At 40.7% G+C, this 12,303-nt stretch overlaps 1 protein-coding gene across 1 annotated transcript in view; it reads right to left on the reverse strand.

Annotated features, from left to right (window-relative positions):
* The window catches only part of LOC123759447 (neural cell adhesion molecule 2), a 255,243-nt gene that overhangs the window by 6,749 nt on the left and 236,191 nt on the right, over nucleotides 1-12,303 (reverse strand). Inside the window, exon 14 of the mRNA XM_045744532.2 lies at nucleotides 1,609-1,788. Coding sequence (XP_045600488.2) covers nucleotides 1,609-1,788 — 180 coding nt within the window. The remainder of the gene's footprint in view (nucleotides 1-1,608; nucleotides 1,789-12,303) is intronic.

The following is a 12,303-nucleotide window of genomic DNA, read 5'->3' on the forward strand; positions in this document are numbered from 1 at the left end:
AAGATAGCCAACCAGAGAGTGTAGGTAGAGAGCAGGATAGCCAACCAGGGAGTGTAGGTGGAGAGCAGGATAGCCAACCAAAGAGTGTAGGTGTAGAGCAGGATAGCCAACCAGGGAGTGTAGCTGGAGAGCAGGATAACCAACCAGAGAGTGTAGGTAGAGAGCAGGATAGCCAACCAGAGAGTGTAGGTGTAGAGCAGGATAGCCAAGCAGGGAGTGTAGGTAGAGAGCAGGATAGCCAACCAGAGAGTGTAGGTAGAGAGCAGGATAGCCTGAGTGTGAAGGATAACAGTGAGAGGAGGGGCCCCACCATGAACACCTCGGCCTGGTAACACTAGCACGTCGCTGCCACTCCCGCCTTTGCTGACAGCCTCATAATAATATTTGTTGGCGTTCCTGCTCTGGCCGTGCCCAGGTGGCTCGCATATTGATCCTGTGAGGTGAGGCGCTGTGAGGAAGTGAGGGAGGTGTGAGGGGAGGCACTGTAAGGTGAGGCACTGTGAGGGGAGGCACTGTGAGGTTCTTCCAGATGGGTGTTTATTGGGGAAGTGTGGCGCTGTGTATCTATAATATATTCCAGTGTTCTGTTTCCCTTACTCCGTACATTTACACATCGATTTATTAGTTTAGATATACTACTAATGTTGTCTCTCTGATTATTCGTTACTGTATAATTTTGTCCAGATGATTTCTCGTAACTAATTTAATTTTTTAGACTCCAAACTCCTGAAATATTTATAATTGAATTGCAAGTTGTTCTGGAGTAATTTTTCAGTCTTCTGTTTTGTCCTAGCACTATTTTGTCCTAGCCCTATTTTGTCCTAGCGCTATTTTGTCCTAGCCCTATTTTGTCCTAGACCTATTTTGTCCTAGCCCTATTTTGTCCTAGCCCTATTTTGTCCTAGCCCTATTTTGTCCTAGCTCTATTTACGAATAGTGTACAAATTTCAAAATATTGTTCAATATCTCTAAGTTTGGTGGAAGTATATTAAAACTGTTCGTGATCAAGTTGAGAGCGCTTGGCTAAGAAGTCCAGTCTAGTGTGATCAAGATTATTTCATTGCTTCAATATTTTCTCAACGATACATCAAGGTAGTGTGAATTAATTGTGGCTTCTCAGGAGTATAGGGTAGGAAACATGCCTGGCTGCCCGGAGTGTGAGAGGGTATCGTGTAAGCCCAGCAGTGTGAGGTAATAACTATGTGCCTTCTAAACCCAAAGAAATTTCAATAGCATCCCTGGTTGTGGTACTTTTAGGTTCGTTATGAGAGTTATTCGTTATTCGTTCGTTATTCGTTATTGGCGTAAGAGGTAGTGAGTGCCTCTGGGAAGTCCAGAGATGTGAACTCAGTCCCACCACATAATATGAGCTGGGAAAGTAAGCAATAACTTCACGTACTCATTTGTTTTGGGGAAATAATATATGCATTATTAATTTTTTTATATTAGGGGTACCACCTCTGGTGCAATTGCAGGGACCCACATCCTCGAAGAAGAAAACAAAGAGCATTCAGAGAAGATCTTGTGGATTCTCACTGAATACTTTATTAATTAGTTAATCATTTGAGTAATTATATCTGTGATCTACTACCATACAAGCGGCCTTACCTGTGACATCAGGTTTGTTGAGCTTGAGGAGTCCTTCCTCTCTGTTGCGAAGAGTGTGGGAGTCTCGCCTGCCCCTGGCCCACCACACGCCCACCACCACGCCCATCACCGCTACCACCACGCCACCCACCACGCCCATCACCCACATGAGAGGCTGAGGCTCCGGTCGGGACGGCAGACCTGCGTGGGTTAATGGGTGAGTGCTATTAAAAAAAATGGGGGTTTTATGTGCAGGCGATGAGTCACAATAACGTGGCTAAAGTATGATGACTAGACCACACACTGGAATATGAAGGGACGACGACGTTTCGGTCCGTCCTGGACCATTCTCAAGTCAACAATCGACTTGAGAATGGTCCAAGACGGACCGAAACGTCGTCGTCCCTTCATATTCTAGTGTGTGGTCTGGTCATCATGGGGGTTTCATCATGCTTCTTAGGATAACGGAGGCTCTGTATGGTTAGTCATGGGTGGCTTCGTTGAAGGCTGTGTTTGTGTGAAGGCTTTGAACGCACGGGAGAACTTGTGAATACAATGATGTATGAATGCAAGTTCATGAAGATGTGAATGAGTTTCCAGGCGATCAGACAACGTCTAATATACGTGGGACAGATGGAAAGCTTTTTAGGAAGTTTATGAAGTACTGAATTGAGTCTTTCTGAAATATTTAGGCTGGCGTTTGATCTGCCACAAGAGCTAAGAGTCCGAACAGAAGAGACACTCCCCACAGGACTGCCTCACTGACACGGAAATTAAACCAGAAGTTGTAAAAAATTCTTGAAGGATATGAATTTGATGAGAGGCACGGGCTTAGATAACATATACCTGTGGCTACTGAAAGAGGCAGTAGAAGCACCCATTAGACGCCTTTCTATGGTACTTAAAGCCTCACTGGGACCGATCAGACTTCAGCAAAATGTTATGGTGATTCCACTATACCTGAGAGGATGAAGGTAAGACCCACACATCTACAGACTTGAATCAGCAACAAGCATTGCAGCCACGTTGATAATGAGACTGATCCGATGTGGGTACTTGCAACACTTATAATAACTAATTTTTGTTTCTAGACAAAATCATGAAATTAGAGAAAGAGAATCCTTTTGATGAACTAATTGCAAGTTTGCAACAACATGGCGGATGTTAAACAAGAGACAAAGGTATAGATAGCATCTTCAGCGATAATCAGAAGACATCTGACAGCAGCCTACATAAGAAATGGCTACTCCAGTTACATATGTAGGCTGGTACACATGGATGAGAGACAAGCTGGCTGACAGGGCATGTCTGAGAAAGCAAACTATTTCAAGGAGATGGGAGACAGCAGAAGAAAACGTAATATAGAATATTGATAATATTCTATATTACTTTTTTAATATTCAATATAGGGTAATATTGAAGTGAACAATAATTCGGCAATGGACCGAACATACATTATTTCTTGCATAAGTTTGACCGAGAAAATCTTGCATATCTTGCATAAGTTTGACCGAGAAAATCTTGCATATCTTGCATAAGTTTGACCGAGAAAATCTTGCATATCTTGCATAAGTTTGACCGAGAAAATCTTGCATATCTTGCATAAGTTTGACCGAGAAAATCTTGCATATCTTGCATAAGATTGACCGAGAAAATCTTGCATATCTTGCATAAGTTTGACCGAGAAAATCTTGCATACCTTGCATAAGTTTGACCGAGAAAATCTTGCATATCTTGCATAAGTTTGACCGAGAAAATCTTGCATATCTTGCATAAGTTTGACCGAGAAAATCTTGCATATCTTGCATAAGTTTGACCGAGAAAATCTTGCATATCTTGCATAAGTTTGACCGAAAAAATCTTGCATATCTTGCATAAGTTTGACCGAGAAAATCTTGCATATCTTGCATAAGTTTGACCGAGAAAATCTTGCATATCTTGCATAAGTTTGACCGAGAAAATCTTGCATATCTTGCATAACCTGGCCGAAGGGAAGGGAACTCTCGGGAGAAAGCACCGAGCCATTACGACTGTATATCACTTGGAAGGGATCAGGATGAGGATTTGGGATGGGAACGGAGGGAAGGATTAGTGGCCAACCACTTGGTCGGTCGAGGATTGAAGTGAGGGAGAGACACTTTTCAATGACGAACAATATATAATATGAGAAAAACATTGCATCATATACAATGAATAATTCGATTAACAAGAGACTGATTAGGTAACGAAATAAAAAGATTACAAATTATCAGACAATATGACAATCACGATACATAATATACCTTAGCATTTCCCAGTCAAGCGTAGCGGTCAATTGTGTTAAATCTGAAACCCAAGGATTACAGTCCAACGAAGCACAATGCTGTAATCTGTTACAGCATGGTGGAATATCTTACCAGAAATCGCAATCAATGACAAAATATTTGTTATTGAAAAAATTTAAAGTTGGCAAACTAAAAAATAATTCCCAATAGGCTATTTATAAATGAAAAGCAAAGAGCTTCCCTAACATATATCCTTATAAACATCCAGTATTGTATTACTCTTTGAGTCATTAGTGTATACGTAAACACACATGTAAAACTAAAAAAAATGTATAAATGGAGCGATAAAGATAAATGCTGTTAAATAGAGAGAGATAGACAACTAGAAGCACAGTAAACGCCTAGAGCAATGGCGAGGATTCTCCGATTTACCAAAGCCAATATATCGCTGGAGCAAAAGCATGAATATTCGAGAAGGAGATCCCTCCACGGGCCGGCGCAAGGCAGCAGGAGGAACGTGTGATTACACACGAGTTTATTCCTAATGTGTGTGTGGGAAGTCAGGTCTCCCTGTGGTACCTGGTGGCGTGGGGTGGGGGGAGAGAATGAGAGATGTATATATAGAGAGAATGAGAGATAACGAGTGACAGAGAGAGATAGGGGCACACTATCAAGATCAACAGTAACAATATACATCTCACATGCATCTAGATTTATAATACAAATATACAAAGAAAAAAGGGCCAATTTAAAACAGGTAAATTACAAATTAAAAATATGTTATTTTTGTCATGACAACTGATGCAGCGGTGAGTAGATTATACTATACATATGACTGTCGCTCCACTTATGTCAGCTGTGTGTGACAGTTGTGTGACAGTTGTGTGTGTGATGGACACTGACAGTCTCCCTCAAGATCCACCTCACATGGTCACTGTATTAAACGTTCCCTTGTCACTGTAACACTATTCTCGACGTGTGTGTGTGTGTGTGTGTGTGTGTGTGTGTGTGTGTGTGTGTGTGTGTGTGTGTGTGTGTGTGTGTGTGTGTGCGTGTGTGTGTGTGTATGTGCATGTGTGTGTATGTGCATGTGTGTGTATACTCACATGTTTGTGTGTGCGTGTGTGTAAGTATTTGGTCAAAAGAACATGTCCAGGCAGAACATGTTCTTCTATATATATATATATATATCGTCCCTCAGAACATTTAAAGAAGAACACACGAACAAGCAGCAAAAATTTAGAAAGCATATGAGAAGTTGAGATTTTTTCTAAAGTGGATACGTAAATATTTAGAAAATTCCTCCATGTGCAATAGTTTATAGAATTTTCAGAATGTAAGCAAACGCAATATTCTGAGTTTGTGAGCTGCTGACAAACAGAGATGGACGCGTTTAGGTTTGCCAAGATACAAAAATATTTGGCTTAGCGAGCTCGCTTTTGCAATGTTGCTATTGATATGCAGTTGATGCTGCTGAGGGGTGTTGACACACAGTAAGACTTGTCAAGAATATCTGACAATAAGTGAAAATAGGGTTTTCAATAGATCAAATATGATTTGGAACAGTACTGACTAGTGTCGTGTAATTAGTTAAAAAGACCATCACATGTTGTTTTCTTCCCTTTAAGTCCTGCAACACACTGCTCCTACAAAAGTCCGAGTGTTACATGGTCGTCAGACGTGCTAACACAAAGAAATGCAAAGAAATTCTCACAATCGACTTGAGAATGGTCCAGGACGAACCGAAACGTCGTCGTCCCTTCTCTAGTGTGTGGTCTGGTCAACAAAGAAATACAGGTCATCATACTCAAGAGCTTCTGCGTTCAAATGATTGGAGGAGTCTGAGAAAATATGAGTTTCTAGCTTTAATGTTTTCTCATCTGTCTGCTGAACTGTGAATAATACTGCCTTCTTCACTGTTCATACACTTACATCCACTGGCATATGCACTTACACGATCATGTGTAAACACTCACATAGTGTACATCCCGTCCTCTTACATAGTAAACATTTAAACGTCAAAATCCCGAACGGACAAATAATGGGGTACTATATAATGGAGGTACTATAAAGTAATGCAGCTTACAAACATTCACGTTTTCTATGAGTGATAATTTGCTTAGTCAGGATCATTTTAGCACACTATTTTCTGTCCGTTGTGGCAACTCAAGAAGACTGGCTGGCTATGTACACATACCACAATGCATACAGTGGTTCAGTGGTTGACTTATCAACCATGTTAACCAGAGTTCTTGGGTTCGAGTCCCATCACCTCGTGCAATAATTGTGCAACTGGATACTAACAGCGTTGCAGAGCTTATTATAGTAAACAACAACATGGCGCTGAATGACCTGAACGGCTTGGCTGTAAGTCCTTAAGTCACTACTAAATTAACGCGCGATACATGACGTGGTAACTGTGCTGTAACGATGGGGAACTACCCCTTAAAATATCCAGAGCGCCTCCTTAAACCTTCACATTGATTCGACTCACGTCGATCACTACCTTTTAGTGTTGATAACGGCGGACATCTTGCGAGAGCAACCAGTCAACTTGCCGCAGGTGTAAGGCGCATTATAAGCTCAATTAACGACACCTGTCAAGCTGGAGGAGACGCTGTTGGACAGTTACCACCACCAGAGGAGGTGATTTAGTTCACTCCTCTTTCTTTTGTCTCATTTCATGGAACATTATCTCACAGAAATGGTCTCTAAGGTACTCCTAATAATATTAAATATCTCCTCAGTGATCTTTATATTTATTTAAACGTGTCCTGCAAGCGTTCTTAACTCGTGTTTCAGACAACTGTATCAGACCAAATATGTAGCCACCTTACGTGTACATAACTACACGTAAGGCTACATAACAACTTACATGGTAAACTTGAGCCACTGAATGGAACTAATAAAGGCGAGGGGCCAGATTCACGAAAAAGTTATTCAAGTACTTACGAACGTGTACATCTTTCCTCAATCTTTGACGGCTTTGGTTACATTTATTAAACAGTTTATAACCATGAAAACTTCCCAATCAACTATTGTTATTGTTATAAACAGCCTCCTGGTGCTTCGAAACTCATAAACTGTTTAATAATTGTAAACTAAGCTGCCAAAGACTGAGAAAAGATGCACAGGTTCGTAAGTGCTTGTGTAACTGCTTCGTGAATCTAGCCCGAGGAAGGCATCCACAGATCGTCACTTTAAATAAGCGGTATATTTATTATGTCCGTCTAAGGGGATCCCCACAGGCTTCCTACACCCTTTATATTCAGACCAAAACATTTAATTCGCATTTCACACGTGAACATCACAAAATGGTAACGAGATACAGTAGTTTAAATATTGCATGTCGGGGCGGCTGTGTGCTCAGGTCTGGCCAACCTGTCCCAACACTGGACACTGTGCTGTATAGTGTATAGTGTATCGTGTATAGTGTATAGTGTATAGTGTGGGAGCGCTGCTGGCGCCCTCCACACACACGAGATCTCACTTTACACTTACATTAGCAAATACATACATACATACATACATACATACATACATACATACATACATACATACATACATACATTCATACATACATACATACATTCATACATACATACATACATACATACATACATACATACATACATACATACATACATACATACATACGTACGTACGTACATACATACATACGTACGTACATACATATATATATACATATACTGTTTTCTTTCATATTTTCCTAACAGCTTATGACTCTCCCTAACGTCGGGGAGAAGGCAGCGAAAACGGTTTGGCTGGAGTTTTACTCTGCTTTATTTTGTATGAAGGTAATGGGAATAAATTGCAATAAATTTAGGCGATAATTTTTGCACAAAAGTGGAAATTGGACACGAAACTGAACCACTAATGACTGTTACTGCAACATTTTTGTCTCTTTACTGTATGATACAATTTGTTTTTCAAATATATGCAAATACATTTAGTGAACTATATATATATATATATATATATATATATATATATATATATATATATATATATATATATATATATATATATATATATATATATATATATATATATATATATATCACAATGGCGTGATATATCAATAAAAATCATTTTGAGGCAATGAAGTGGATTGAAGTCGCGTTCTGGTTGTTATGAAGTCAAATACATTTTTTTTTGTTGGGTAATTCTCATCTCCAACATGATTCTCATGTTGTGAATGAGAATGATCCCGTCTTGCAGTGTTGTATGTCTGTATAATTGCAAACCGAATGAATGGCCTCCCATTCATCCTCCCTTCCATTCTCTCTCACTACGATTCTCTCTACCTTCCTACCTCATACTCTCCATTCTACCTCTTCCCCTTCCTCCTGTTCTCCTTCCTATTCTCTTTCTCTCAGTGGTAAGAGATAAGTAACGTTGAAGCAAGAGTATCGTCATGAATTAACGTTATATTCTACCTTCAATCCTTCCTACTCTCTCTCCTTATCTCCCAGTCTCTCTCAAAGTCTCTTTCGCTCCCATTCTCCCTATTCCTATCTCTCCCGTTATCTTTCCTTCCCCTCCCTTCTGTTCTCTCTCCCTTTATCTCTCCCATTCTCTGCCGGTAGGTAAAACAGGCTCAAATAACATTCAATCAATGTCGATACCCACCCAATAATTCTGGTATAAACACTTTATTGACAGTCAAACCCACATTTCAGACTTCATTGTAATCGTTAGTTGTCGCAATAGGAGCCAGTTCTACTGAAAGGAGGCATGAGAGGTCGACCCCCAACCCCAACCCCTACTATAATAAACACGATGCATTCACAGTTTATCATGGAAAGTTACTTGAAGCTAACTGAAGCCAACTGACCTACACTATCGGACACTCAAACGAACAGAGAGGCAGACAATTTATCTCATAGATTAGAATTTAACAACTCATTTTGAGTATTCAAAGCAGGAAAGGCGTACGTTGTGGTGGTTAATCTACTGCTCGCTACCTTTATTTTGTAAAATAAAAAGCTGATTCTTCAAATGAGAACATTAGAGAAAGTTGAATGCTTCCAAATAAGGAAAAGGCATAAATTTTTAATATTAAACTAAAAATTAAATATTTTCATATTGAAATTAACAATTTTCAAAATTAAATATTTTCATATTAATTAAAAATAATTATTATTAAAAATATTTAAATAAAATATTATTAAAAATAATATTAGAAAAATAAAATTTATGTTTCAGAAACGGCGAATAAAAAGTGCAATCTGGCAACACCATTAATGCCATTGGTCACCACTTTCTCAAATTATTGAGATTTTGTCGATTTTTCATATATAAGTTTCCTCTTAACAAGTAAAAGTTAAAAAGTTTAAATATAAAAATGTAATTTAAAGAAAATTACGTAAACAGATTTTAGAATAACAAAAGTCTTATACAGATTTACGTTATTTAAATGAACAAATCCCTAAGGGCCGTGACAAGGATTCGAACCTGCGTCCGGGAGCATCCCAGACACTGCCTTAATCGACTGAGCTACGACAGGGTTAAAAGAGTAAAAGACCTCTTTTTACCCTGTCGTGGCTCAGTCGATTAAGGCAGTGTCTGGGATGCTCCCGGACGCAGGTTCGAATCCTCGTCACGGCCCTTGTGGATTTGTTCATTTGATGCATCACGTTAGTGTGTTCTCTGTGTGTTACGTTATTTAACTTTGGACAAGAATTCTTCACTCCAGGTAAACCAAAATACGACACATCATGTAAGTATAATGCTCAGAATGACACAAGAAGAGCATAATCAGAATATCTTAAATAATTACGAAAATGAAAACTAGCAACTTAAGAATTTAGAATGGTTCGCATATGATAAAACCGAAAGTAAATACTATAATTAAATACTCTTTATTCTCTTCTCCGAGTCCATGGGTCCCTAGAGCTGCACCAGAGGTGGAACCCCCTGTGTTGTTAACTCAAATATATGAAAGAGCGGTGGAGGAAAGAGAAAAATAACCCGAATTTATGTGCTGAAATTGCAAGTGCTGAAGAAACAACAGGAGTACCTATGTGGGGACAGTCATGGCTGGCATGACAGTTCATTTTGAGATGACAGTCAAGGCTGGGATGACAGTCGAGGCTGGGATGAGTGTCCAAGCTATTGATGTCACTTCCGGCTGGTATGGCAGGCCAGGCTAGAATGACAGTTCAGGGTGGAATGTCAATCCAGGCTGGCATGACACTGGAGGCTGATATACAAGCTAGGCTCTGACAAGAGCGTCAGCTAGGGTGACAGTCTAGGTATAATGACTCTACAGGCTGAGACTGACAAATGAAGGTTCAGTTTGACATGATAGGATTGAAGTCCAATCAACTGAGATATAGTTTCTGGCAAAGTTGACAGCTCTGGATGAAATGACAGGTACAGGCATGGATGAAAGATTCAGGAGATGAAAGTTAAGGCTGTTCCTGGTGCCGCCGCCTTAACGAGCCTCCTCCTGCTCTTAAGAGTTGTACTTACATCTTATTGACATGTCAGGCAACTCTAGGTAAGTTTTAGTTTAAGTTAGATAGTGAGTGGATGTGTATTTTATGTGTAATTTCTATATTTGTGAAATTTTTGGGATAGACAAGTGCATATTATTTCTTACTAGATGGGATAGTCAGGGTTGCTTGCGTCGACCTTGTGCCCAGACCTCTCCCACACACCCTTACACGTTCTCTCCCCCACCCCCCACACACACACCCTCCCCCCCACCTTTCCCTTCTCACATTCTCCCTCCATATCTTCTCCAACACGCATACTCTCGCCCTCTCACTCGCCAACACACCCTCCCCATCTTTCCCACACATATCCTCCCTGTTTCCTGGGTATGTGCTCCCCCCCCCCCCACACACACACAACCTTCCCATCTCCCTTCCCACACATCCTCCATGTCTTCCCCTTCCACCACCGCCACTGGAATAATTTTCACGACCAAAAAAAGATGTTTCCAGACTGTAAATATGTCATCTGAACATTCGCTTTTAATGTGAATATCTGAATACACAAATATTTAAATAAATGCTAAACTATGTAGGCCTTTCGTTGCATCGGACCTCGTGTAGGGGGGCGGGCGGGGGGCGCTTTCTCTTGTAGGGTGTCACAAGGGCTGACCTCTGGATGGGATGCCAGGCAATCACCAGGCACAGCTCCCTGAGTCCAATCCCAAGGGTCCGGCTACTAAACTTTGACAGACAGACAGACAGACAGACAGACAGACAGACAGACAGACAGACAGATTCGATGGAGTACACGGCGGTGCCCGGGTCAAGTCAGGCACCCCAGATCTGGCTCTCTCTGTGTCTCAGTGATTTTCTGACTGTCATCCTGTGGTTTGCCTCCCGCTCTCTGTGTCTGTCTGTCTGTCTGAATTGTTTTTTTTCTTTCTCACTCTCTTTTTCTTTGCTCTTTATATCTCTCTTCCTTCCTCTCTTCTTCTTTTGCAATCTTTCTCTCTCTCCCTCTCTCTCTCTCTCTCTCTCTCTCTCTCTCTCTCTCTCTCTCTCTCTCTCTCTCTCTCTCTCTCTCTCTCTATCTCTATCTCTCTCTCTCAATTTCCATCTCTTCCCTCTGGCACACCTCTCTCTCTGTATGACAGAGAAACAGACAAACAGAAATATGTGTTTGAGTGTCCATAGAATACTCAACCATCATATTTCTCTGCTGTCATCGATAATATTGGTTCAACGTTACTAGAGAATATTTTACCCACTACCAGAGAGAGAATGGGAGTATATAAGGAAAGGAAAACGGAAATGGAGTTAAAGAGAATGGGAGGGAAGGACCACGAAATGACAGATGACAGTCAAGGCAGAGCTGACAGTCCAGTCTGAGATAACAGTCCATGTTGAAGATAATACTTTAGGCTCAGATAATAGCCTAGGCTGAGATATGGTGGGATACCAATTCAGATTTTATGGTCAAAATTCAGATTGAAATGATCTTTAAGGTTATGACAGCCATTCAGTCTGGGAGGAGCAGACTGGGATAGGATGACAGACCAAGTTTGGATGACAGTCTATGCCGGGATGTCTGTAAATTCTTCTCTCTGTTTTACTCTCTCTTCCTCTCTATCTCTTAAACTCTCCCCTACGCTCTCTGTGCCAGTTGGTGTGGGGGCTTTCTCTCGTTTAGTTGATTAAGCGTTCCCTTCTCTCTGTTATATTTCCTCTCTACCCTTTCATTTCCTCGCCCCTATCAGTCTTCTTGACCCTGTTCCCACTTTGTAAGATATTTATTTCTTCAGTATAAATACAATTAAGTTTCATGGTTTCGCAATTCCTCAGTCACTACAACAGCACAGTGATGGAAGTTGCTGGAGCATGATGAGCTCAAAGCCTGTCTTGCCGTCTCCCTTCCTTGAGGTTATCTTGATATGATTTCGGGGCTTTTTAGTGTCCCCGCGGCCCGATCCTCGACCAGGCCTCCACCC

The sequence above is a fragment of the Procambarus clarkii genome, chromosome 32 (assembly GCF_040958095.1).
Source record: "Procambarus clarkii isolate CNS0578487 chromosome 32, FALCON_Pclarkii_2.0, whole genome shotgun sequence".
Classification (NCBI taxonomy): Eukaryota; Metazoa; Arthropoda; class Malacostraca; order Decapoda; family Cambaridae; genus Procambarus; species Procambarus clarkii.